The sequence below is a fragment of the Zonotrichia albicollis genome, chromosome 20 (genome assembly GCF_047830755.1).
Source record: "Zonotrichia albicollis isolate bZonAlb1 chromosome 20, bZonAlb1.hap1, whole genome shotgun sequence".
NCBI classification, from domain to species: domain Eukaryota; kingdom Metazoa; phylum Chordata; class Aves; order Passeriformes; family Passerellidae; genus Zonotrichia; species Zonotrichia albicollis.
Genome location: NC_133838.1, coordinates 12,558,252 through 12,584,648, shown reverse-complemented (window position 1 = coordinate 12,584,648; position 26,397 = coordinate 12,558,252). Strand labels below are relative to the sequence as shown.

The window sequence follows — 26,397 nt, the reverse complement described above, 5'->3', positions numbered from 1 at the left end:
CTGGTGCTCCAGGAAAGCTGAACAGCAAGGGAAGGCCGATTGCTCAAGGTGTGTTACCTTGGAAGGAGTTGGCTGGGGACAACTCCTGCTTTTTTCAGCAGCTGGTGGCTTTGGGCAGCCCAGATTCTGAGAAGGAAGGGAAGCAGCAGAGACCATACAGGGACACTGAGGGAACACCTGGGGCAGGTAGACGTGGAAGATTGTTTCAGCGTCTCCTTTCCTTACATGCTCTGCTCAAAGATCAGCATGCTCCATGTGCGCCAGGAGACTGGATATGAATAAGGAAAACAGTCAAAGCTAAAACCCCTTTAGATTCCCAGACCTCTGGAGATTTCCTTGGAAAAAGATGAGAGGCAGCCAAATTTTCTTCATGGAAATCTCATGGGAAAAGGGAAAGCCTCCATGCCAAAGAAGCAGGTCCCTCTGTCTGTGCCAGTTGTATCCCCTCGCCAAGATCAGGAATACATCTCGTCAGATACAGCCTGATGGGCCCAGGGAAGCTGGATGTAACCAAGTAACCAGGATCCTAGCAACAGGCTTGATGGGAGGATTTAAAGATAGAAAAAAAAGTAGGAGCAAAGCAAACAATGGGAAAATATTGTCTCATTCCCCAAACTCCCAACCTTAGAGCAGGAGATAAATCAGCTCCAGGCAGGGCAAGGTATTTTGGTTGTTTTGGTTTTTTCCCTTTTCAAAGCAAACAAAGTATCAGTCACAGATGAGGATTTTTTTAAACCACTTTTACAGGTATCATTTGTACAAATCAAAGCATCCCTTGAAAATCTCATCATTACAAACATACAAAGAAACGATGTTGGTGCTACAAATCAGCTATGCAACGGCAGGAGCAATTTATCACGATTAAAAACCCTACTGAACAGTATTTACAGGGCCTTTCTCCCTCTTTTTATTTCTTTATGTTGAGGGAAGATAAAAAGCAAAGCCCACAGTTAAAAAAACTCCCACCAATGCACTTCATTTTCTAAAAGTATAAAACTGGGTGAGTTTTGCCACACTCAGGCAAAGTGTAACAATTTCTGGTTTTGCTTGTTTTCACATTAAAAGTCTCTTATAAAAACCAAAAACAAATCCATGGCAGTGTCCGATGAAATGTGCTCCTTCCATGCCAGAAGCCAACATCATCCCGAAAAAGTGCCTTTGAGTAAAATCAACTTTAGTAACAAATAAGAAACAAAAGGATGAAAAAAGTAATCACAAGCTGTAGTTAAAAGCTTCATCAAAGCCCTGACGGAGCGGCCGCCCTGCAGCAAAAGCGTGAGTTCTCTTACCTACCTCCAGCCCCTGCCGGGGGTCTCCAAGCCCTGAGATCTTTCTCCACTCCCTGACTGGCGCTCGGGATGTCGAGGAGCTCCTGCCAGCCCGGGGTTGTGTGGTGCTCCCCCTCCAAGTGCTGTTTATCCACCACCATCACCCCAAAAGAGGTGCCTGGGGGGACCCAGCCCAGCTGGTCTGGCTGTAAGGGTCAGTGGCAGCTGTGCTGTTTTGGGGCAGCACATCCCTGGTACAGGGAACTCTCATAGCCCTTTGATCCTGCTGGTTTGGAATCAGCAGTGAGAAAAATCCCTGGAGTGCCCCAAAAAACACTCCCTGGCTTGGGTTGCTGCCTGAGTAAGTGCTTTCCTGGAGCCAACCTGGCCCCTGCATCTGGAAGGGGCAGGGAAAGGAGGAAGAGAGGGAATATCCGAGCCTTGAACTCTCTGTGTAAAGAAATGGAGTAAGAGACACTTGATCGCACCAAGCTGCAGAAATCATCAAAATCCCAGAGGTCACCACATAACCAGGGCACTGGGGGGGGTGGGGGAATTCTGGGTGGGTTGGGGGCTGTATAATTCCACTTTGGCTCCCAACCCAAAAGCTCTGATCAGAAAAACAAGGAAACACAAAACCAGGCAGTTTGGTTTGCCAAGTTGACAGAGAAAATAAGAAGAAAACCAAAACAAAACACAAAAATCTTCCAAGATAAATACATGGCCCCCATTTTGGAAGCATCTTCAAAAAGCTGGATCAACTGTTGTCAGCAGTGGCACAACCTTCCAGGAATACCTGTTGGGCTGGTGAGTTCTCAGCTCTCTTTTGAAGAAGGAACAGTTCAAGGGAAAAAAAATGCAGCTCCCACCACACGCAGCTCCCATTTTATCTGCAGAACAACTGGCCATGGCAGTTCCCTCACAGCAGCAGGCTGGGAACCAGCAAGGAGCCACTAATGCAGCAGGTTCCTGTTTGCTCATGGAAAGGGCTGGCAGTGGTAGCAACTGGTTAGGAAAAGATTTCTTCCAGAAAACAGTACTTCAGGGGGGATTTAGGAAAGCTGGGACCTCTCCCCATGGACTGAAACTGGCCACACTCAAGCATGCTGTCAGAAGGTAACACGCACCAGGAATCCCATGGAGTCCACAAGACAGAGGTTTGGGCTTCCAGCCATCCTGCAGGCCTCCCACACTTCTCGGCTAGTGCAGGGGAAAGCTCCCAGGCTGGGGGCTTGGCTTTAAGGGGAGGTTATTGCTCCTGACTTCTCAGGCTTTTTGCCTTTTGACAGGGCAGCTGCTTGCTTCAGGAGTTCTCTGTTCTTGGCCTAGAAATGGGGAAATGGGTATTTAGTGGCATGGATCATCATTAGCTCTTGGGATCCCTGTGCAGAAGCTGCTGACATCCTGCACACAGCTGGAAAGGGGGCACAGACGTTGAGCTCACCTCTGACCTCCTAGAGAGGGCTCTCCCATCCCAGCCCCACAGGAAAAGACAACTACAAAATGATAGAACCCACAAGACCGTTCAAAAATTAATCATATGAACAGTTCAAAGTACCTACAATACACTGAGAGGAACTGAACTTTGATTTTGCAGCCATTGAAAAAGATTTCCAGAGACTCAACCAATAGCAGCAGAAATAAAGCATCTGGACACCAGAGAGTTCAGGGCAGTCCCAGCCTGAGCTGAGCACAGACATGGAAAGCCCCAAGAGAGGGAAGTGGCTGGGGCACACCTGCTCCTGGATCTGATGCTCCTTTACCTTCAGAAACAGCACACCCAGCCCTCTCCACACCACATCCCAGCATTCCACGTGCCCTGTGAAGGGATTCTGGCAGGCACCAGCACTCTGACAGCAGCTGGAGGCCTCCAGCCTGCCTTCCACTGGGATACTTCCCCAGAGTGGGTGTGGATGGAGGAGGGGCTGTTTCCTCAGGGGCAACAGAAGCCTTTTGTCTCATCCCCTCCCAGCTCTCATTGCTGGGGCTTTAGATCTTTGTATACCCAAAGTAATTAAACGGCGCAAAGTTCATTTCTGTGTCTGATTTCTTCCCCTTTGACCTGATCCCTTCGGTGGCTCAAGCTATTCATACTGATAGTCTGCTGTGTTTCCACAGCCATGACAAGAATCTTGCTCTCCCTGCTTCCATCAGCTCAGGGACTTTTTTATTTGGACTAGAGATACAGGGTGAAAAGAACTGCCAATTGTTCCTTTGTTCTCTCTGGTTACTGCTCACACAAATCACAGGGAGGTGATTTAGAGGCTCAGGGAGCTGACAAAGGTTCTGCAGACTGGAGAAAAAGGTTCAAACCTGATTTTGGCAATAAGTAAAATGAGTCCGATGGTTCCTGTCTAGTCCATAAGGGACACAACATAGCACTTTAAACACAATAAGTGTGAGCCTGAGTAGAGAGCAGCAAGGTAGGTGTAAAATGGTGGTTGGGATGCAATGCAGAGCTGAGGAGGGGCTTGCCTGGCAGCACAGAGGCTGTAGGACACGGTTGAGAAACATTAGCAGAGCTCTGTGTGCAGTAGCTCACAGGGTGTCCTGATCAGGAGTGTCCTCAGTCCCTCCTGGACACAGCTCAGGAATGTCCTCAGTCACTCCTGGATACAACACAGCTCAGCAGTTAAACTGACAATGCTGTCACCTGTAACTGCTCCATGACCTCCTTGTGTGTCTTCTCCATTTGGTTCATCTTTGCCCTCATCTGTGATTCCTGGTACTGCAGGTCAGCTTTCAGCTCCGTGATCTGTGTAGAAACCAGGAAGGAGCAAGTGAGCTGGAAGAGGCAACAACTGCCCTCCCCACAGATCCCCCTTCCGTGGAAAGTGTCTCTACAGAAGGTGTGTGAGACTGGCTGAGGTCACAGACATGCTGGCAGTGCTGAGGGACTGCAACGAGATCAGAACTGTGTCACTGAGAGCACAGAGCAACTGCAAGGGCCAGCACTGCATTTCTCCAAGCAGCAGCATGTTTATTCCCAGTCTTGCCCACACACAGAGGTCGCCAAGAAAGTGGTCAGGAAATGACCCTTTATGAAATGAGATCCCCTGGGTGGGTCCAGAGGGCCTCTTTGGCTTTGGAAAGGAGGCAGCCTGGAAACAGCCAGACATGTTAACGCCAAGACAAAAAGCCAGGCTGTGTCAGAGTGTGATCTGTGAGAACATGTCAGCCTGCTGGGGGGGAAGCAAGCCAAGGACTGTACCTTCTTCTCCTTCTCCAAAATCATCTGATCCTTCTGGTGAAGCATCTTTTTTAAAGTAGCCACTTCCTCCTTCAGCTGGGCAATGATGACAAAGTGGTCGGTGCCAGGGGAGTCCAGGGCGAGGTCCGGAGAAAAACTGCAGCAAAGAACAGGGAGAGGCCCTCAACAAAACTCTCCTCTTCACCAGGCAGGGAAACTCCCACGGATGCGCTCAAAGGAGAGTGGGAATCATTTCATGATCATTCATGATCCTTTTTGAAACCAGAGAGCTGAAGACAGCAATCAGAGAGATAATTAAAATTTATGCTTCTCTTTGCTCACAATCAGTCCTTGGATGCACTGCAGAACTCCCCACTGAATGTAAACAAATATTCTGACAAGGAGGGGACATGAAAGAGAAGCAACCTCCAAGTTCAACAAACAGAGCAAAAGGAAACAGCTAAATTTTTCTGAGCAAGGAAAAGGGGTAAAAAACATACTGGACCTTGTAATATGATTCTGCCATGATAAAGCAATAGAGGGAGAAGCTTCATTATTCCAGAGTAGGAAAAACTCTCCAGGAAGACAGAGAACTAGCTGAGCACATCACCTGTACACCACCAGGTACTCTAAATCTGAGCAACCATCAGCAGAGCTATCTGTGCATGAGTCACTGCTGCACTGGTAAATCACAAACCTCCCTAGGAGACACCAGTGACCCAGGCAGGCACATGCAGTCCTGTGCTATGGGAATATGCAGACCATAAGATACAACAAGCTGCAGCCACAAGACCCAGGGAGCCCACCTGATTTTTCCCTGCCTTCCGTTCCATCCCTAAAGCTGATTTTTACCTCCTCGGGCTAAGTGGGCAGCACACTCCCAGCCACTTGCATCTGAAACTGCTATATAAAAATTGAACAGTAATAAGACAACAAAGCTCCACCTAGAAGATTACTTCAAGTCTGGCTGTTATCAGATAAATAGAAATAAATCATCAGGGTCACCCAAAGCCTGACTTTTTTTTAAAAGCCTCCAGAGTAGGTCAACACTCAGCTTTAAAGCTGGGAGCTGCAGCAGAGTGGGACAAGCATGGTCTCAACCCAAAATTCTGCCTCTCTCCAGGATGTTTCTACCTCTGAGCTTCCAGTCCCCAACCTGTACCCTAAGGCAGAGAGTACTTGCTGCTCACTTCACACAGGGTCTCCACCAGCACCTGGAAATGATCCATTTTCTAATTAAAAGCACTACAGTCTGCTGTGACAGGACTCGTTAGTAAGGATGTGGCAGGGGAAAAAGCTCGCTCCCCACTGTGCTGGGGATCTGCAGAGGGAAACAAAGCAGAGGCAGCTTCCCAGATCTGGGAGCCAGAGGATGGCCCTGAGGCACTGGGAGAGAAAACCTGGCAGAGGAAAACTCAGAACTGAGGGTCTGCAGGAGACAGCCCGGAGCAGAGGAGCCCTGCATGGCTAAAACATGCTGACAGCAGAGTCCACACTAAGATGTGGCAGCTCTCTGGGCACACTGGATCCAGCTCTGGGCTAGATAGAGAGGTTCATACCCACACACTAGCACAGAACAACTCCCATTTTAAAGCTTTCCCAATAGTTTTCCCAAGTGGAGGCTGTGCAAGATGATGCTGTCTGCTCCAGCACCTTTCTATGTGCAAGCACATTATTAACAGCAGCTTTAATTTCCCACTCACTGCAAATATGCTGGGGAGGAGAGAAATAAATTTTAAAAAATAACAACAACAGTAACCAACAGCACAGAGAAAAGAGGCTTCCTCACGAATTCCCTCTGGCTGAAAACAATCCCTAGACACACCATTCCTTTGCCCAGGCATGCTTCCCTCCTGCCATGCCCTGGGGTGATAAAGAGTGCCAGGGGATGCCCACAATTCCCTGATCAGCTCCAGCATGAAAAATTCCCTGCCCAGCAACTGCTGCTGGCCAGCAAAGCCAGGAAGGCCAGAGCCAGCCCTGCCACCCACTGGGGAGAAGGAAGGGACAGGAGGGCCACCAGCCTGCACAGAGCACCATCCCTGAGGCTTCTGCATCCACCAGAGGGGAACTTGAGCCAGCTTGAGACCTCCTCCTGGACAGGTATAAAATACCAGACTGGTATTTTCCTGTCCAGCTGCTGAAAAATGCCCCTTCAAATGTGTTAAGGTGCTAAATAAAGAAGCAGACTTTTTTTCCTCTTCCTTGGAATTTTTTTAAAGACTGGCAAGATAGTAATGAAAGGTTCCTCGGTCTTAAACCCCATGTTACAGAAGCAGCCTGAGACTCCAAAATTTGAAGGAAAACTGCCATACACAAGTTAGTCTTTTCCTTTAACAAACAGATCAAGAATTAAAACAACCAACCAAAAAAAAAGCCATTTCCTCTACAAATAAACTCAAGATCCAGCCCCTTGGGATAGGTCAGGGGGACATGAGCTCTCCATGTCTGAACAGCCTAAAAGGCACACCACTAATTGAAGGGAAATTATGAGCTCCTGTTGTTTTCAGCAGAGACAGAAGACAAAAATGGAGCTGTTCCCAAGGCACCTGCCTCTCTCTATTGATTGGAACAGAAACCAAATCGATTGCTTTAAACTCCACACCTGTTAAATGGCAGAAATTAGGCAAGGCAAATGCCAAGATTAAAGATTTTGCTATTCAAGTCAGGCTGGCATGAAGAGGCAGAGACCAGGCAGTAAACCAGCATCCACATTTCACCTTAGACAAAAAGCACCTGCATAGCTGCCTCCAGCTCTGAGCCCCCAACATCAAAAGGATGTGGAATTGCTGGAACAAGCCCAGAGGAGGCCATGGAGATGTTCCAAGAGCTGGGAGAGCTGAAAGTGCTCAGCCTGGAGAAGAGAAGGATTTGGGGAAATCTTAGAGCCCACTCCAAAGCCTAAAGGGGATCCAGGAGAGCTGGAGAGGAACTGGGGACAAGGGCCTGAAGTGCCAGAACAAGGGGGAATGGGTTTCTGCTGCCAGAAGGGAGGGACAGATTCCTTGGGAAGGGTGAGGGTGGTGAAGCCCGGGCAAAGTTTACCCAGAGCAGCTGTGGCTGCCCCTGGATCCCTGCAAGGGTCTAAGGTCAGGTTGGAGGGGCCTTGGAGCAACCTGGGACGGTGGAAGATGTCCCTGCCCATGGCAAGGGGCAGAATGAGATGAGCTTTAAGGTCCCTTCCAACCCAAACCATTCTGGGATTCTATGAAAAAACATCCTCCGCTCAGTGCAGTTCAGCCCAAGTCACAGAGCTTTAAACTATGCCAGGACTTTCCTATGCAAATAAGAATCTTTTACAAATGAACTTCACTGCTGAGCATCCTGAGGCACTGCTGTCCTCCCCCTGCCAGCAGTGCTGTCACTGCCTGGTGTTACAAGCACGATTTAGCAGCTTGTCTGCAGTGACAGGAGAAGGGACTGCAGTGTGCTCATCTGCAGAGTCTGCAGCATAAAAGCACTTTGCCAGCATTAGCACAGATGATGGGGACACCAAGACTGCCCCAGTTAGGACCAGCAGAGCTGCAGGGGCTGGAGGTGAAGCTGGTGTGCTGGGCACCAGCAGCACAGAAGGATTAGTGAGACCAAGTCTCTGCAAGATGTGCTGCGAGTCACTGGGAGAGAAAACTACTCCCAGTGCAGCAGCAACAGAGCTGTTTGCTCCTCCCAGAACTCACCCAGAACAAACCATTCAATACCCTTTAAATGACTGCTGGAAATCACCCTGTCCACATATCATAGCTATTGTGAGCAACAATCATGCTGAAATATGTAAACAGAGGGAATTCAGTACGACACAGTAAAGGAATTTCTACCATATCCAAAAAGAAGCAGTAATTTCAAAGAAACTGGACCCTGACTGAAGGTGTTGCCAAAGTCAACTGAGCTCAAACATGCCCAACTTTTGCCCAGTTGAGGGCTACACCATAGGTTTGGCTGGAGCTGGGGTACAGGATATTGGGGCTGATCTCAGCAGGGAGGAGGTGCTGGAGTTTACTCCAGACTCTGCTGCTGCAAACACCCTTGTGCTGCAGCAGACCTTAACTCCCTGCTCAGGCTGTGCCCCACACACCAGTGTGACTCTGGGAGGGACAATCTGGTAGTTGTATAAAGGGGAGGGATTTGGGGGCTCACTCTCATAAACGAACCCTCAGCCACTCCAAACCCCCATTAAGAAACCCCCATTATTACTCCTCTCAGGATGTGCAGCCATTTGTCTATTTAAGGCAGCTGCAGCTTGCATTTTCTCCTGCATGTCGCTGAAGCTCTTCAGTTGCTAAATTTACACTTGGTTTGTTACTGGAACTCATCAAAAAAAGCCTGTGGCAAGGCCTACAGCCTTGGCAGGAGCCAGACTGACAATATCTGACATGAGAGCAAAAGGAAGGCCCTCGATTCCTTCAATATATGCTCCTGCTTTCCAAACACACGGCTGACCAACCCAGAGCACAGGTCATTTTGCTTTTTGGGTATTTTCAAGCCAGCAGGGCTGTTACAATGAGTTGTGAGATCTCAGCCCAGGATCTATTGAGGAGATAGAAACAGCTGATGCTGTGCTACAGCCCAGAGCAGCGGCTCTCTGACAGGCTGCACCAGTTCTACCAGGGTCCTGTTTCCATTCTCTCCTCAGGCTCCACCAGCACTGAAGGCAATGGAATTCTAACCCCTCCACACTCAGCCACGGCTCCTAAGTCACAATTAGTCCTTAAATTTTTCCAGCTTTTAACTGAAAATGCTGTTCAGATGATAAAAGGTATTTCACACCTTTCCGTGGGTGCCACTGCCCTATAAAATTATTAAAGTTCTATTTCACAGAATCATAGAATCCCAGAATGGTTTGGGTCAAAGGGACCTTAAAGCTCATCTCATTCTGCCCCCTGCCACGGGCAGTGTCACCTTCCACTAGATGAGGCTGCCCTAAGCCCCATCCAATCTGGCCATGAACACTTCCAGGAAGGGCATTTCTCACGGGAGCATTTTACAGTGACAAAGTGTCAACAGTACCTATAGGAGAGATCTATGATCTCAGAGACACTGAAGGCAGGTAGTGATTAATTAATTACCAGTGTCTTTAACAAACCCTTTGGCACCAACTGTGCTCTGATCCATGCTCCCAAATCCCTGCTGTTCAGAAAGAGATCTGTTGAGAGGGACAGTTCCCGTGTAGGAGGCAGTTCCCAGGGAGGGAGGGGAGAAAACAATAGGTGATCTCACTTCAGGATGTCAATGCCTTGAGCAACAGGACAATGGTGGGCCCCGAGAGTCTGTTGGGAAGCAGCCCACTGCGCCAACGTGGACGGGGCCCTCTGGATAAGGGGGCAAAGCATCTCGGGAGAGGAAGGAACGCTGAGAATCAGAGAGGAAAGGCAGGAATGAAAATATGCATGCACAAGACCATAAAAATACAAATCCATCTCAATCTCCTGTTTCTGCTAGTGACTCCCATTCTGCTGCACAGGTGGCCGGCATCAACATGATCCAGCATCAAGTGTGACAACAGAATGGGGTGGATGCTTTGCTAGAATCAGAGAACCATGGAATGGTTTGGGCTGGAACGAATCCTAAAGAGCATCTTGTTCCATCCCCTTGCCATGGGAAGGGACACCTTCCACTAGACCAAGCTGCTCCATGACCCATCCAACCTGGCCTGGAACACTGCCAGGATGGGGACTCCACAACCTTTCAAGCAAAGCTGTTTGATTGCTTGTCTCTCCCCCAAAAGCAGGAGGGGACATAGGAAGTGGGTCTGGATCTTCTCCTGTCCTCTGAGGCTCTCCCTGCAGTTCAGTCTGACAGACCTCAAAGCACAAAACCTGCAGACCTCACCAGCCCCTCTCTCCCTGTGGCTGCAGGAGAGATGATAAAGTTAGTTTAGCTGCAGTTCTCCTGACTGTTGGGGAGCTCAGCCAACACCACCTCGGTCCTGCTCCATCCAAGCAGGTACAGGTGCTCAGTATTCTCTTCCTCTTCAAATCTATGTCTAGGTTCCAGGTAGCATTGCCTTGCCAGGTTCTAGGACAACCCCTCGAGGTCTTAAAGCCCAAGGCCTCTGCTCTAGCATAAGGGCTTCCTGTTATTCACACACAACTCTGCCTTACATAAACTCAGCAAACAAATCACCCGCCCACAACTTCCCCATGTAACAGGCTCACCTGTCACCATTGGCAGATATGGCATCAAACTTGGCCTTCTTCTTTGGGATTTCGTTCTGAATGGAAGACGTGGATAAGGTTTTCTGGCTAGAAAAAGGAGGCAATTATATGTCAGAACCTGAATGACTTTCAGTCTAAGACAGAGAGGCAGATAAACATTCCCACCCACTTTGATCCTATTAAAACAGTATTTCCCATTGCTAAAACGATAAAAAAAATCATTCCTTGAAGAGTAGCTGGAGACTAAAAATAAACAGAAAACAATGAGTCAGAGCAGTATGTAGGTGAAGAACTCCTGCTTAAAATCTGCATTTTAATCATTAAATTTTACAAATGCAACTTTGCTTTCACAGTGTACAAGTTCAGTAAGTTGGATCACTAAGAAGCACAAGGCTGCACCAGCACAGTGAGGTTTGCAAACAAGCAAAGCGTGACTTAGCCAGACTGTCCTGAGCTCAGACCATGCCCAAACCCCTCCTAAGGTTACCTGTTATAGTGGCTGCCACTGCTGAGCCTACTGAACTGCTCCTTCTCCTGCAGGCTGCCTCGGGAAGAACTGCTCAGGTGTTTGCACTGCTCTTTGGTCTTCTGCAGGACTCGTTTATAGGACAGTGTGCACAACCAGCACAGCAGCTTTCCATCCACCTGGAACGGGAGACAGAAAGAAGCTTTGGTCTTTTTTCTGCCCACAAAGCAAATACAGAAAAGACAAGCACTTTCAAGCTTAGGGTTACATATGAACAAGCAGGGACTCAAAAAGAATCCTCTGAAGGGACAGGCAGTCACTGGAGACCAAACCAGCAAGAGTGTCTGCTCCAGGAGGCTCAGCAGGGCACGGATTATGGCTGCAGCACTCCAAACAACAGATCAACAGATGTTTACAGTTTGCCTAAAAAAGACACACCTCCTACACAGCACCCAGGGTGTTTGAGCAAAGGGTGTACAGAAACCATGAAGGGGTTTCCTGGTGGAGGTATGACACTTGTAGCTCCTCAGGCTATGGAACAAATATCATTCTCCATCCCTCTCCTCACAGCCTCACACTTTATTCAGACGTCTCTGCTCCTCTGCCAGCTCTTGGGCCAAATTCAAGAGATCTTTCTTAGAAGATCTGGCAGAGGCACACAGGGGTTCAAAGATTAAACAGCTCTAAACCAGAGCAAAGCTCAACTATAGAAAACACTTTATAACCAAGGTTTGGGTTGAAAGCAACCTTAAACCCCACCCAGTCCTCCCTGCCATGGCAGGGACACCTCCCACTGTCCCAGGCTGCTCCCAGCCCTGTCCAGCCTGGCCTTGGGCACTGCCAGGGATCCAGGGGCAGCCACAGCTGCTCTGGGCACTGTGAGGGCCTGCCCGCCCTCACAGGGAGGAATTTCCTCCCAGTAATCCATCTGGCAGTGGGAAGCCTTTGCCCATGTCCTGTCAGAAATGCTGCAGAAGATGTAAAGAAGATGGAGAGAGGATCAATGTGATCAGCCCTTTTACCTTTTTAGTCTTCTTTAACACAAATACTGACCTTCTTCCTGTCATCCTTCCGGTCGAAGGCGCACTGCTGCTTGCACTGCTCACACGAGTGAGGAGGGCCATACTTCTTCTCTGAGTTGGTGCAACGCTGGCACTTGTTTCCAATAAAAGCTGCTATGATGTTGCAGTACTGGCAGGGTTTTGGCTTTAAAAAATAAGAACAACTGCTACAGCCTTCTAACTACAATAGTACACTGCTCATTCCCATTCTCCCCATAATTTCAAACTTTTATTTCCTTATTCTACAGAGTATAATGCTGATCCAGGAGACCAAACTTCATTTGGATCCCTGGCCTCCAGCTAAGTGTATTTAGCCATGGCACTCAGACCATTTATCAAGTGCTGTGAAACCTTTACAAAAAACAACAAAATAGAACCAATCAAAATCTCTATTTCAGATTTCAGACAAGCAGGAAATAAAGATTTAACACTGCTTCCTGCAGCAATCTCAGTCTGTGTAAGCACAGTCTTGTTTCTACTGGGTGTCAAACAGATAATTTCCTGGCCTCAAACGATGCAAAGCTCTTTTCTGTGCCACAAGAACAGAAAAAAGTAAAAGCCATTTGACTGACCCATATTATTGATCAGTCATGCTCTTGCAGCTGAGCCAGTCCATAAACTGCTCTGAGATTTCAGCAGGACAAAGACAAGAGAGATGAAAGGAAGAGAGGCTGGGGAGGCTGAGCCCCTCACTTACTGTGCCATAGAGCTTCACGTTCTGAGCACACTTCTTGCATATCGTGTTGGTTTTGCTGTGAAGAAGGACAGATCATTCTATCAACACATTCCAACAGAAATGAAACCTCTGTGTTTAGGGTGCCTGGCTCAGACTCCAGGATCCCTGCTTAGGCTCCCAGCCTCCCCTCAGCTCTGCCTCTGGTGATGAGGCCGGATTCAACCTCTCTAGTGACTCAGATACCAAAATGCTTTTCCCATCCCCATCTGGCTGAGGATAAATGGCCAAAAATTACAAAGGAGGTGTCTTTTAATTAAGGCATCTCCAGATGACACCCGGGTTTTGTCAATACAAACACAGGATTTGATCACTGACTAATTGGCAGCATGAGTGATTCAGCATCAGGGCAGGCTCTACTCTGGAGGTCATGGCAGGAGAGGGCAGAGGTATATTTGTCCAACAAACACAGGAAGGAGCACCTCACACAACGGCCACACACAGCCCTGGGATTTACCAACCCTCCCTCTGACAGCTTCACAACTTGTCAAAACACAAAAAAAACATGAGCCCAGCTTGAGGACACACAGCAGGAAATAAATGTTGGATACCAGACATCAGGCAAGAGGAAAATTAATGGAAAAATGCATCTGAGCTCTGACTGAAAAAAAAAACCCAAGCAAAAGGTGTGATCCAAGTGCACTACAGACACTGCAACTCGCCCAGCAGATCTTTGGAGGTGGCCAAAGGTCTCCCAAGTTCTCCACAGCAACAATCTACAGGTTAAGGCTCAGTGACTGAAGGTGTGGAGCATTACAGTTCCCGAGGTGTGATCATTCTACCTGAAACCTGGATCTCCCCAGCTCAGCAAGCATTTACCTTTCCTGCTGGAATTCAGTCCTGCAGTAAGTGCATTTAACAATGGGATGAGCAATCCGGCACTCCTGCAACAACAGAGGAGTTTCATGAGCTGCAGTGCTGCTCCCCAAGCCCCAGATCTCCTGCTGCCCTCCACTCCCACCACATCCACACACTTGCAAGCATTCCCTCCCTGTACAGTCATGCTGAGAGAAGAGGAAGGGTGCTGGGAATGCCGTGTGTCACAGGGGAGCCAGGTGTGCCTCACACCCACAGAGCAGGGTCATGGGGCAGGAACACACAGCTCTGCCTCAGGTATTCGCCAGTTCTCTGTACATCTGGCTGTGCTCTCCTCTCATCCCAGCTTCCCCAGATTCCCCCACGTTCACCTGCCTTGTCCCAGCCTCAGTGGTCCCAGGCTACTCCAGTTCCTGCTCCGTGTTCCCTATTTCACCCGATCTTGTTCTTCCCCACCATGTCAGGCTGTCTCCAAAACCCACCTTACTCCTTTCAGGACACCATCAAACCTCCTAGAGAGATCCCCAGATCCCCTCAGGCCTTTGCTCAGGAACAGCTCCCACCTTCCCTCTGTTCCTCACAATAGCCCCATGACTTCCACTCTGCCTTCAGCACCTCCAAACTGCCTTCGGTGCCCCCAGGCCCCCCTAACAACCAGCTCCCCTAAAGAGCCCTTCAACACAAGCCCCTAGTAGCCCCAGGGCTTTAGCCCCATGCTCCAGCCCCTCAAAACCTCCCCAAAGCTCCTCGGCCCTCACACACACTCTCCCACTGCTACCCCACAGACCCCAAACACACACCTCATGGCCCCACTCTTCATAAATACTCCCAGGATCTCCCCACAAACAGCCCCTCAGTTATCCTCAGTTCCTCTAAGAGCCTGCAGACCCCTTAAAAACAGTCCCTTGCTGCTCTCCCTCACAAACAAGCTCCAGAACCCCTCAAAGCCTCTCACAGACCACCCCCCTCAAATCCCCTCACAGATCGCCCCCCACTTCCCTCAGAGCCCCCCTCGGACTCCTCTCACATCAGCCTCCTCCCACATTAGCCCCGATAAGCCCCCTCGCAGCGCGCCCCCAGCCCCTCTCCTGGACCTTGCAGAGCTGCTGGCCCTGGCTGAGCGCCTCGAAGGGGAAGCGCTGGTGGCACTTGGTGCAGGCGTACAGCGCCGCCATCCCGCCGCCCCGCTGACAGGCGCGGCCCGCCCGCCCTCCCGCCCGGCCCGCGTGGCACCGCCTCCGACCGCCGCCCATTGGCCGCGCGCCGCATCATTCACGCCTTGACCGCTTCTCATTGGTGAGCGTGCCGTCACTCACAGCTGCAGGGCGGGGCGCGCTGGGGAAGCGTTAACGTCACGGGGAGCGCCGTGACGCAGCCTCTCGGTCCCGCGTGACGCGACGCGCGGGGGAGGTCGCGCGAGATCGCGAGTGGAGAAGGGGGCGGGGATTGGGTAAGGGGCGGGGCTGAGGCGGGGCCGGGGAGGCGGGGCCGGACATGGCCGGGTTGGACTTAGACGGGACTGGACATGGACAGAGAGCCTAGGGTGGACAGGGCTGGACATGGAGAAAGAGCGCTTGGGATGGACAGAGAGCTTGGGGTGCACAGGACCGGGGAACAGGCCGGGCTGGGCTGAAGTGGGCCAAGGCTGGGAAAAGAGGCTGAGCTGAGCTGGGCTAGGCCAGGGTCGAGTGGGGCTGAGCCGAGCTGGGCTAAGCAGGCACAGGCACAGCCTGGCTGATTCCACAGCTGGACCTGCCCTCGTGGGCAGCAGGACAGAGCAAACCGCAGCTCCCCGTGCTCACACCGCAGACTGGGAGAGCTCCAGGCAGGAACAGGGAGGAGATTTGGCTCCCTTCCATTCTGGGAGTGAGGCTGGACCCAAGCTGCTGCAGCAAGGACAGATCATACACTGCACATATGAAATAACTGTTCTTTTTTTCATCAAGTAGTTGTCATTTTGTACAAGGTGACACAGAACAGGTACTTTGAGAAATGGGGGAAATTAAGGCATTTTGGTGTTAAAAGTTCATTCTAAATCCAAGATGGAATGAGCAGAAGGCAGCAACTGCTCGCAGTTGTGTGGTCTGCTCCATTTGCTGGATGTTCCTGTGCTCCTACACCCTTCTCTCTTTCTCACACCTTAAGGGATACCTTAAGCCTTTGGGAAACTCCTGTTCTTACCTTTTTCCTACACCAGATGACAGAGCATTCCCGGTCCTGGCTGGTGCAAGCGCTGGAGCTGAAATCCGAGCTGCTCAGGCTTTCCCAAGAAGGGCTGGGGGAGTGTCTTGGGCTTTTAGCTTGGCTGCGTGGGTGTGCATAATGAACCGGAATTCTGCTGTGCTTGGCTACCTCGGGGACTCGTTTTAATCACCGGGCAAATGTGCTGTGTGTAGGAGAAATCCTTAATTTCACGACAGGAGCTGCATTGTGCTGGATGCCGGGCTGTGATTGGGAAATGTCCGTCGGTGGGAAGCGGGAGGCAGAGCTGGGGTGCGGGAACGATCCCGCCTCGCTGCTCGGGGTGCTCCGGGGGCGGCTCTGCGGGACGAGGAGGAGGAGGAGGGCTGGGGATGCTCGGGTTCGGGGCTCTGACAGCGCACCTGGAGAGGGCAGCGCCGCCCGCGCTCTGGCGCAGTGAATCACGCGCTCCTGAAATGGTTTGGGTGGGAAGGGACCTGAAAGAGCACCCAGCGCCACCCCTGCCGCGGCAGGGCCACCTCCCACTGTCCCACATCGCTCCCAGCCCTGCCCGACCTGGCCTGGGACACCTGCAGGGGTCGGGCAGCCACAGCTGCTCTGGGCACCTGTGCCAGGGCCTCAACACCATCACAGCAAAGAATTTCTTCCTAAAATAAAATCTAACCTTCCCCTTTCTTAGTTTGGATCCATTCCCCCTTATCCTGTCAATTAAAACCTAAAGATCAGGGAGGGGGGTACGGAGTGGTGAATAGCTGGGGCTGAAGGAGAAGGAATGGTTTGGGAATGTGAGCAACAAACCTGCCAGAGCAGCCACGGGTGCCAAGGGAGAAGCATTTGGCTGAGGAAGGGAGTTTGTAAAGCTGCTACTGAAGGAAGTGTGAGAAGAAACGCTTGGAAAGGCTCTGCCTCGGTGATTTTCCAGCAGAGCCACACTGGCAGCGAGGCAGCTCCAAGCCCTCAGAGTTTAGAAGACTGCTCTGATCTATGAGATGCACCCTTCCACCGTGGAATGGTTTGGGCTGGAGGGAGTTGTAAAGATTATCTCTCTCTAATGCCCTGCCATGGACAGGGACATCTTCTGTTTGTTCCCCAAAAAATCTCTGGTTACTGTGTGAGACAGCAAAAGTCTCCCCTGGATTGTGGTCTTTGCCATCCTGAGATGTCAGGGTTTTATGTAAAGCACATCCTTCCCCTTTATGGAGGGGAAGGGGCAGACAGAGACCCCCAGGAGCCCCTCTGGGAGGGTCCACCAGCTCTCCATCAGCCCCTCTGGGAGCCACGAGGTTGCCAAAGCAAGTTTGGTTCAGCTGCTGTTCCTTGACACCGTCTGTGGCTCTCTGTAAATCACTAACAGATAATAATTTCATACTCTGGCTCTGCGTATCCCCCGCCTGCTGAATAATTACCTTGTTTTGTGTGAGCCGTGAGAGGTTTTCACAGATAATTCATCCAGCAGGGAAAGGCAGCCAGATTTTGGGCTGGAGCACATTTTCTGGCCACCTGGCATTGCTGCACAGAGGTCTGCAGCTGCCTCCGGGGGGAAATGCTGTATCCAGGACAGCCAGGGCAGGGCAAGAAACCAAACCCAGATGAAATCCCAGCCGCCCTTCCTCGGAGAATAATTCAGCTTGGCAAACTCAGCCCACCCTGGGTTTCTGCATGTGTGGACAGATTGATCCCACAGATCTGGATGCTCTCTCTCACAGAGGAGCTGTTTCACTGGAAACAGAGCTCCTCCCAGGAGCTGCTTGTGGTGGTGACCTCGGTCTTGCCTCACTCCCCATGTCCTGCCTGGCCAGGGCTGGAGCCCAGCACAGAGGTGAGATCACCCCCAAGCTGCCATCCCCATCCCAGGGCTGGAGCCCAGCACAGCTCATCTCAGCAGCTCCCAAACTACCCCACAGACTAAGGAGGAGATGGCGTTCTCAAGGTGGGTCCCAAATCCTCTCAGCTTCCACTCTGAACACTGCTCACTCCATTAAACACCAACCTCAGCTGATATTTCCCCACCAATTTATCAAATTTGGGGAGTTCCTGCAAGGTGCCTCTCCCAAAGAAAACCTTAAATGCAGAGCTTTGCTTCCAATGAATAGCAGGGTTCAGAGTGCCTGTGCTTTGCTGTGCTCTGCAAAACTTGGAGCCACTCTGAGGTTTGGGTGTCCAGGGAAGTCTGGAGGTCACAGCTCAGCTGGGCTGGGAGCCAGAACCTACATCTGGCTCTGCAAACAGCAACCCTCCCTTCAGGTATGCTCTTTCTTATTTTTTCCTTTTTCAAACATAATAAATAGATAGTTTTTTAAGTTCCCAGCCATCTGAACTACCCACGCTCAGGACTGTGATATGCCTAATGCCATGAATGCAGAATTTCAGTAAATGCTTCCTGGGGATACAAAACTTGCAGCTCTGTGCTCAGCAGCAAATTCAGGACATCACCTATCCAAGGGGAGCCTGAAAGTCACGGTTCCCTGAAAGTCAAAGCATGTTTTATTGACTGCAGTCAAGAGAATCAAAGGCCTGGAGACCTGGACTCCCACAGCATAAACCACATTATTCCTGTGCAGTGATCATTCCTCTCCCAGACACAAATTCCAGCCAGCCTCCCTGCTGGGAATGATTAAAGACCCTTCAACAATCAGCAAATTGTCAAATAAGCAGGTGAGCAAGTGAAAGAAAACAAGGGAATATGGTGACCTGCCACAGTGATGAGAGCAGCTGTGTCACCTGGAGGGAAGTGCAGCCTGTGGTTTGCTGTACAAAATTGGGGTGCCGCCATGGGGATGTCCCTTCTCAACTATCAAAGCCCCATTTGGGTGAAGGTAGAGCCTGTGCAGATGCAGCTACAAGTCAGGGATGGTTTCCTTTCATTTCCCTTCTTCAAAGTTCCCTTCCCAGCTGCCTGCTGCTGCCTGGGCTCTTGAACTGGGGAGCAGAGCCTGGCAGTGCCAGCAGCTCCCACTGGGCTGCCCACTGCAGCTGCCAACCCAGCCCCTTGCCCAGGGTGGGCATCACCAGAATGGCACCAGAACCCCCAAACTGAACCTTCAGAACTGTGCTGACCTGTGGCCTGGACACCCCAAGAACAGCACCAGACCCTTGGCTCGGGGTGAGGTTTCTCCATCGCTGTGAGGTTTTGGGGTGAAGCTCTGGAGCAAGAACAGATGGAAGGAGTGTGACAGCTCTGGAGCACCCCAACATTGCCATCATATTTCAAAAGCTCTCATACCTTCTCAGTGATGTCTCATGGGCAGCTCCATGCAGCACTGACTCCTTCTTCGCAGCAGAGCCAAGAACTCCAGCTCTCTGGGCCAGCTAACCCACTCCTTTATAGCACTCTTCCTTACTAATCACAGCTGTGGCCTATCAAGGGCAGGCCTGTTCCTAATCCTTGGTAGTTAGTACAGCTGCAACTCCTCAGGGGCAAGATTGCCTTCTGCACCATCTTTATTTTCTTACATTCTATCCCTCCACACCCCAAAACCCCCTGTGCACCCCACAAAAAGGGTGGGAGACTACCAGGATCAGGCAGGGAGAACTTCCCAGCCTATTTCAGTATCCCTGTGCTCTGATCCAGCTCTCCAGGATGGCTGGAGCCCAGAATGGGAGCCCAGCTGAGCCACGGCCAGGGTGCAAAGGGAGCAGCCCCAGCAGTGAAGGGGCCAGGCTGGTGGCACTGGCAAACCCCGGTGACAAAGATCCCACCCTCAGCTGCAGCAGGCACTCGGGCAGTGGGGCACAGGGTGGAGGAGCCTGCCCCCACGCCAGGAATTCCTCATCTCAGCAGAAATCCCCGGGGTTGTTTGTGCTCCACCTCGGAGCGGGAAGAGCCGCTCCCCTGGCCCCGGGTGTCTGGGACTGGCTCTGAGAGCCAGCTGGCTCTGCCAGGTGGGACTGTCCCTGCCCAGGAGCCCCTAGGCTCCCACAGGACCGAGGAATCCAGGCTGGGGACAGGGTCTGTGTCCCTGGGGCACAGGGGCACAGCTGCAATTGAATCCCTCCTGTAGAAGCCATCCGGTATTTTTCCAGTGTCTTTATTGGCAAGCCTAGTGCTGAGCCCCTGTCCTGCCCTGCGTCCAGCACTGAATGGGGCTGTCCCACTGTGTCCCAGCTCCCTGATGGTTCCACAGAGGGGCCTGGTGCAGGGCTGAGCGCTGAGCATGCCCGGGTGGCTCAGGCCAGGATGGGGTAGGTGGCCTCAGTGGCCACCCCACAGTTGTTGTCCTTCATGGCCATGAGGATGTAGCCGTCGTTGCCCCAGTATGTGGACCAGGAGTTCTTGATGAGCCAGTAGGTTTCTCCCTGCAGGACCCCGTAGCCCACGGCCAGCACGGCGTGGTCCAGAGATCCTGGAGTGTTGTCTACAGGGAAGGACACAGGAGGGGTCACTGAAGGGCCCCCCTGTCTGGGGATGTCTGTCTGGAGAGCATCCTTCTCCAGACAGACTCCCTTTACAGAGACCATTCCTTTCTGGAGACATCCCTGCCTGGACAAGATCCCTGCCCAGTAATCCCAGTCCAGAGGACATCCCAGTCCAGACAGCCTCCCTGCTCCCAGGGCTACCCCCAGCACTACAGAGGACCTCAGGGCTCATCCTCTCCACCCCTCCTTTGACCAAAAGGGGTTCCCAGGTGCTGTGGCATCTCCCTGGGCACCCAGGCCCTGCCATGCCCGAGTGCTGCCTGTCTCACCGCACTTGGGCTCGTAGTAGATGCCGTTGGAGTAGAAGGAGAAGCTCTTGTGCGAGGCGTCGATGCTGACGGCCACGGGGCCGTGCTTGTAGATGGCAGCTTTGACTGCTGTGATGTTTCCCGAGGTGACGTTGACGTAGCCCGTGATCTTGGCCAGCATCTCAGACTGGTTGTAGTGGCACAGGCCTTTCTGCACAGCCGGGGGACACACGGTGTCACCAGGACCCTCAGGACCCCTCGCTGGGACCCTGCCCCCGGCCTGACCCTGCGGATGCAGGCAGTGATCTGGAATTTGGGCTGCGAGAGCACCCTGGCTCTGACCCCGCTGTCCTCCCAAGCCCAGGCTGCTGGGGCTGTTTTCCCAGTTGCTCAAGGACACAAGGTGGGGAGCTGGCTCTGCACCCAAAGCCCCAGAGGGCTGTTGCCTGCATCTTGCTGCCACATCCCCATCCCCAGGCAGCTCTGCTCCGTCCCTGGTACCCCGGGGCATGGAGTGACTCATGGCACCACGCACAGGTGGAGGAGCCTTGTCCCTGTTTTGCAAGAAGAGAAACTGAGGAACACGGTGACAAAACAGCCTGGATGAGCCCTGAGGCTTGGCTTTGACAGTACTGTGAACCACAGAAGCCTGGTGCCTTGGGGACGAGGTGACATCCTCATCTCAAGAGCCTGTTAGTGCTCTGACTCACATCCAGGTGGGTCCACCACGGCTTAAAAGCCCCAAGATGCTGGGAAGGCCACCAGGGACAAGGGCCTCCTCACCTGGCCCTTGTAGGTACCGTAGGACTCGGTGCTGGCAATGCCCCCGTGCTTCTTGATCCACTCGTAGGCTCGCCACTCCTCGCCCCCGTCACAGGCGAAGTTCCCAAAGCCCCAGGAGCAGTCAATGAGGACTTGCTGGGACAGGGGGGTCAGCACGCCGGTCTGTGGGGGGGACACAGCCCAGGGATGGGGACAGGCCCCCTGCAGGCTCCCATCCACACCGTGGGGCTCAGCCCTGCTCCCACCTTGAGGAAGAGGGCTCCTTCCATGGCTCCCGTTGTGGCAAAGCTCCAGCACGACCCGCAGACAGCCTGATCCTTCACAGGCGTGACAGCACCTGGGGCACGGCAGGAAAAACTGAGTTGGCACTGAGGGATGGAGGCAGGTGGAAGGGAAACTGAGGCAGGAGCTGAGGTGCAGAGGCAGCACAGCCAGATCTCAGTGCTAACTGAGAAGGGAGGAAATGCACTAGCAAACCTGGGACCCCCACCCTTGGCTAGGGACAAGCTCTGGGGGTGTCACTCCCAGCTGAAGGGGACATGGGTGAAGCCAGATGTTGCTTCAGATGTCACACCTGTCCCTAGGGCACCAGAGTGAATTCAGGGCCAAGTGCTGACCCAGCTGCCTTTAGTCATAGAAACACAGAATGGTTTCAGTTGGAAGGGACCTCAAACAGCATCTGGTTCCACCCCTGCTATGGGCACAGACACCTTCCACTGTCCCAGGTTGGCCTTGGACATCCTGGCCTTGGACAGCCCTGGTTTCTCTGCACAGCCTGTTCCAGTGCCTCACCAGCCTCACAGGGTGCACCCCAAGGGACAGCCCAGTCCCACAGGCTCTCAGTGCAGTGGTGGGGAGCAGGGGGCTCCGTGGCCCCAGTGTCCCCTGACCCACGCGTACCGTACATGCGCCAGTCCAGGCTCTCGGGGAGGATGATGCCGGCGTAGAGCTCGGTGGGGAAGGGCAGCCCGCGGTTGGGGGTCCCGCTGCGGCGGCGGCCCCGCAGCGCTGCCAGCTCCTGCGGCGTGCGGTCGGCCAGGTGGTTCAGGGACAGCGAGTAGGAGAGCGCGGCGCGGTTCCGCGAGTGCACAAACCTGCACACGGTGGGGACAGCGCCAGCTGGGCCTGCTGCCGCCCCTCAGAGTGACAGCACCCCCAGAGGGTCCCTATCCCCCAGCGGTACCTCATGTTGTGCACGAAGATGCTCTGCCGGTGCTCCAGCTCCCTCGCGGAGCCGTAGCGCCGCCCCAGCCGCCGCCGGTACTCGTGGAAAACGCGGTGAGCCCAAGGCTGGTGCTGGCCCACCAGGTCCTCCATGGGGTTTGCCAGCACGCGGTGCTCCGCAACCGAACCCGGCAGCACCCCACACTTGGTCTCTGGGGACCAAGAAGAGGGCCCTGTCAGCCCAAGCCCCACAGACGGGACGGGGAGCCCCTCCCTGGCTCACCATTTACGGGGAGGTCAAAGACGGAGGGCGGGTAGCTGTTGTCGAAGTCGGCGTAAGCAATTTCATACTTGTCGTAGTGGGAGCCCAGCAGGCTGTTGTACCCCCGCATCTCATAGTGCACAGGGGCCACCCCGCAGCTGGAGTTGGTCACCCACAGGGTGTAGACGTTCTTCTTCTGCGCCCAGCGGGTGACGTTCTGCCACACAGCGCAGTACCGGCCCTCGTAGTACTCTTCCCGCAGGAACTGGGGGGACACAGCCTCAGGGAGGGGACCCCAGCCTCCCCCAGCCCGCCAGCCAGCCCCTTTGCACAGCCCAGTGCTCTCTGGCTGGATGCAGTGGCTCCATGGCTATTGGCACACAGCCATGCGTGGGATGGAAATTGGGGGAAGGATATGGGGTGCAACACAGGGCAGACGCCCCCGTCTGGCTCAGCGGTGCCCTGGGGACACTCCACTGTGCACAGCAATCTGTGCACCCACAGCAGGGAGTCTGGCTGCACCATTTCGCCAAAAACCTGAAGAGATTTCAGGTTTTTCCTGTGTGTTTCCAAGCTCTCGCCATGCAGACATGTGTCCAGCTCAGCGACAAGCTGCTGTCCCCACTGCTCACGTGCTGTGCCCAGCCCTGACGCAGGCTGGGGCCGGCAGGAGCTGAGCTGCCGTGCAGAGGCTTGCCCAAACCATGCCGAAATGCCAGCGTTTGTGTGGGATGTGACACGTCCCAACACATCCCCGCTGCTGGGGCTGGGAAAGGAGCCAGGAGTGCGGCCCCAATGCGGGTGGGGAAGTGACCCTCCCTGCACCCCGGGCTGCGGGGACAGGTCCCGGCCAGCCCCAGCACCCTGCAGGCCTTGGACAGAGAGGAGCTCTCCCAGCACCTCCTCCCACAGCCCGGAGATGCTTTGGGAGGCAGGGCAGGTCTGGGCTCTGAGGATTCCCACCTTAAAGCCCCTCATGCTGGGGAAGACGCTCTGAGCAGTGACCACGTCCTCCTTGGAGCCGGGCAGCTGGAAGCACTTCCTGGTGTTCACCTCCTTCTCGGTTGTCTCTGGCGTGATCTTGTACCTCATCCCATAGGGCTTCACCGCTGCCAGCTGGTAGGTTATCACCTGCCCTGTGCCAGGCAAGGGGAAACTGAGACACAGAGTCCTGCTGGTGCAGGGTGGGTGCAGCTGGGTGCCACCTCCTACCTCCGTAGTACTGGATCCGGCTCTTGTTCCCTGTCAGGTTGTACCAGGCTTCAAAGGGCTCCTCGATCTCGGCGTAGGGCAGCTTAATGACCCCTGCACAGGAGCCCCCGGCACAGGACACAGCTCAGCCCAAGCCTCAGCACCCTGGCATCCCTCCCTGAGCCCCACAGCTGACCAAGACAGTGCCCCAGGGCTGATGGGGCAGGAAGAGCACCCAGCTGAGGGAGCCTGCCCCGGTTTGGCACTGGGACAGCCCAAGGTCTGACCCGTGCTAAGCATCCTCTGCTCCCCCCCAGGGCTGGGGGTCCCCACCTTATGGGGAGGTAATGGGGTCTCCTTACCTCGGACATGGTAGATGGAGCCAAACTGAGGGGGTGGGCGGGAGAGCCCATACTCCTGTCCTGAAAGGCAGAGAGGGCAGGGTGAGGGGGCTCTGTGTGTGTGTCCCCCAACTGAGATGGGGATGGGAGGCTGCCAGGACAGTGCCCCCCTTCCCTGCAGCCTGGGACTTCCCTCCTCGGCCAAAAGAGCTTCCTGAGCTCATCCAAAGGCACATCCATGGGATGCTGAGGCACCGACACCCTCCAGGGTCAGCGCCATGTCACAGCCTGCCGTGCCACTGCAGCAAACTGCGCACTACTGCACCCCCAGGGAACCCCAGCTCCTGGGTGACTCTTGGGGTGATGCCCCAGTGTCACCCCCAACACTGGTGGCCCTGGCCCGGAATATTTCCACGGTGGGACCCAGCCAAGCTGTCCCCCCACACAGGGCATGTTTGAAGGGTGCCAGGGACCTTACCGGTCCTGCTGGCGTCTTCCAGTGACCCCCCCGGGCTCCCGGCTTGTGCAACCCGACGCCAACACAAGTACTGGGAACGAGCCCTTCCCTCCCTCAGCATCTCCCTCCCTCCTCGCCGGGAGCGAGCGGCAGCACCTGCCCGGACCCAGACAGCGCCTGCCCCGCCCGGGAGGGCCGGGAGCAGCCCTTCCCCCGGCCCTGGGGAGGCGGGGATGGACAGACCCCCGGCTGCAGCCCCGGCTGTGCCATGGTGCCCATCACACGCCATCCCGGGGCACCCACAGGCAGCAGTGGCTGCAGCTGCCTCCCAGCCCTGCTGGGCTTTATCAGCACCCAGAAAGGGGGGGTCCCACTGGGACACGGCCGCCCTGCCACCCCTGTCCCCTCACACCTGGCTGTCTTGCCTGGTTGGGTTAAATCCCTTGGGTTAAAGCCTTAAAATAGTTTTATTTTCACTCCCCCAGCCCCACCAAACCCTCAAGGCATCTGCCCTCTTTGCCTCCCGTCTCAGCTGTGTCTTGGAGGAACTGCAAATTTTGGGGCCCAACCAACGAGCAGTAAAACCACTTCCCCAGACTCCAGCCTGTCCTGCAGCGCAGCGGGAGCGGATCTGGTGGGGTCCCCCCGCCTCCCTCCCCAGCGCCGGGCTGGGGTCCCACTCACCCCGGACGGCGATGCAGAGAGCCGAGAGCAGGAGCCAGCGGAGCGCCCCCATGCCAGCCCCGGCAGAGACCCCGATCCAGCGGAGCGCTCCCATCCCGATCCCGGCTCCCCGGCGGTTTTAAGCGAAACCCGCGGAGCCAATGCGGCGGCCGGGCCCTCCCCGGGGAGGGAAGGAGCCGGCACCGGGTGGTGCCTGCGGGGGACGGGCACCCCGGGCTCGGCGTGTCCCGGCAGCGCCCCGCGGACGGGGATGGAGCAACGCGGGCGCGGGGGGTGCGGGATGAGCCCCAGAGCGCCCCGAGCCGCATTCGGGGGGGAGCAGGGATGGATCTGTGGGGCACCCCCAAGCCCGGCTTCCTTTCCTCTCAGGATGAGTCAGGAGGTGACAAGTTGAGGGCTAGCTACAGGACAAGGAGCAGGAGGAGGAGGAGGAGGAGGAGGAAGGCTCTGGAGAGATGGGAAGGATCCCGCTCCAGCAGTGAGGGAGGACAGTGTGGCAGAGCCGGGACAAAGCCAGCTCCAGGGGGCTGAGGCAGGGCTGGGGAGGCTCTGACAGGGTGCAGGGGGATCACACAGGATGGGGAGGGGCTCAAACAGGGTGCAGGGGGATCACACAGGGTGCGGGGGACTCAGGGGAGGTGCAGGGGCACTCAGAGGTCTGCATGGTTTTCCCCAATCCCAGAGCTTACTGAAGTTTGTGGCTTGGTGTGACCGATGCCAAATCCTGGGGTCATCCCACCAGCAACTTTATGAGGACAAATGAGGGGTTTGATGTCTAGGGGCAATCCATGGACACAGAACTGGCTTGAGCCACATAGGATCTGCACCCCATCTTGGTGGGACGTGTGGGACGCTTCTGGAACACAACCCAGAGCTACCTGCCATTCCCTAGGCATGGTGGGCTGCTCACTGCCCCCGAGAGCCTGTGCCAGCAGGACGGGTGGCTCTGTGCCTGTCCTGCCA

At 54.1% G+C, this 26,397-nt stretch overlaps 3 protein-coding genes across 4 annotated transcripts in view; all 3 read right to left on the bottom strand.

The window, feature by feature from the left end:
- PHACTR4 (phosphatase and actin regulator 4) overlaps positions 1–26,397 on the bottom strand; it is a 188,385-nt gene that overhangs the window by 59,199 nt on the left and 102,789 nt on the right. The gene's annotated exons all lie outside the window — the stretch shown is intronic.
- Positions 504–14,889, bottom strand: FAM76A (family with sequence similarity 76 member A). Of its 2 annotated transcripts, XM_074555501.1 has the most exons (10): positions 14,781–14,889; positions 13,690–13,754; positions 12,835–12,889; positions 12,130–12,282; positions 11,098–11,255; positions 10,611–10,697; positions 9,673–9,804; positions 4,480–4,615; positions 3,922–4,023; positions 504–2,593 (listed from the first exon to the last, which is right to left on the bottom strand). In XM_074555501.1, the coding sequence occupies exons 1-10, from the start codon at positions 14,859–14,861 to the stop codon at positions 2,507–2,509; spliced, it is 1,056 nt and encodes a 351-aa protein (XP_074411602.1). In that variant the 5' UTR covers positions 14,862–14,889; the 3' UTR covers positions 504–2,506. The 2 variants fall into 2 exon arrangements, with proteins under 2 accessions (XP_074411602.1, XP_074411603.1); XM_074555502.1 differs by lacking the exon at positions 9,673–9,804 and having other exon boundaries at positions 530–2,593.
- LOC102060477 (digestive cysteine proteinase 1) lies at positions 18,743–25,856 on the bottom strand. Its single transcript, XM_074555668.1, has 11 exons — positions 25,435–25,856; positions 24,315–24,374; positions 23,974–24,066; positions 23,725–23,897; positions 22,783–23,026; positions 22,519–22,711; positions 22,236–22,429; positions 21,581–21,672; positions 21,336–21,497; positions 20,574–20,763; positions 18,743–20,243 (listed from the first exon to the last, which is right to left on the bottom strand). The coding sequence occupies exons 1-11, from the start codon at positions 25,526–25,528 to the stop codon at positions 20,056–20,058; spliced, it is 1,683 nt and encodes a 560-aa protein (XP_074411769.1). The 5' UTR covers positions 25,529–25,856; the 3' UTR covers positions 18,743–20,055.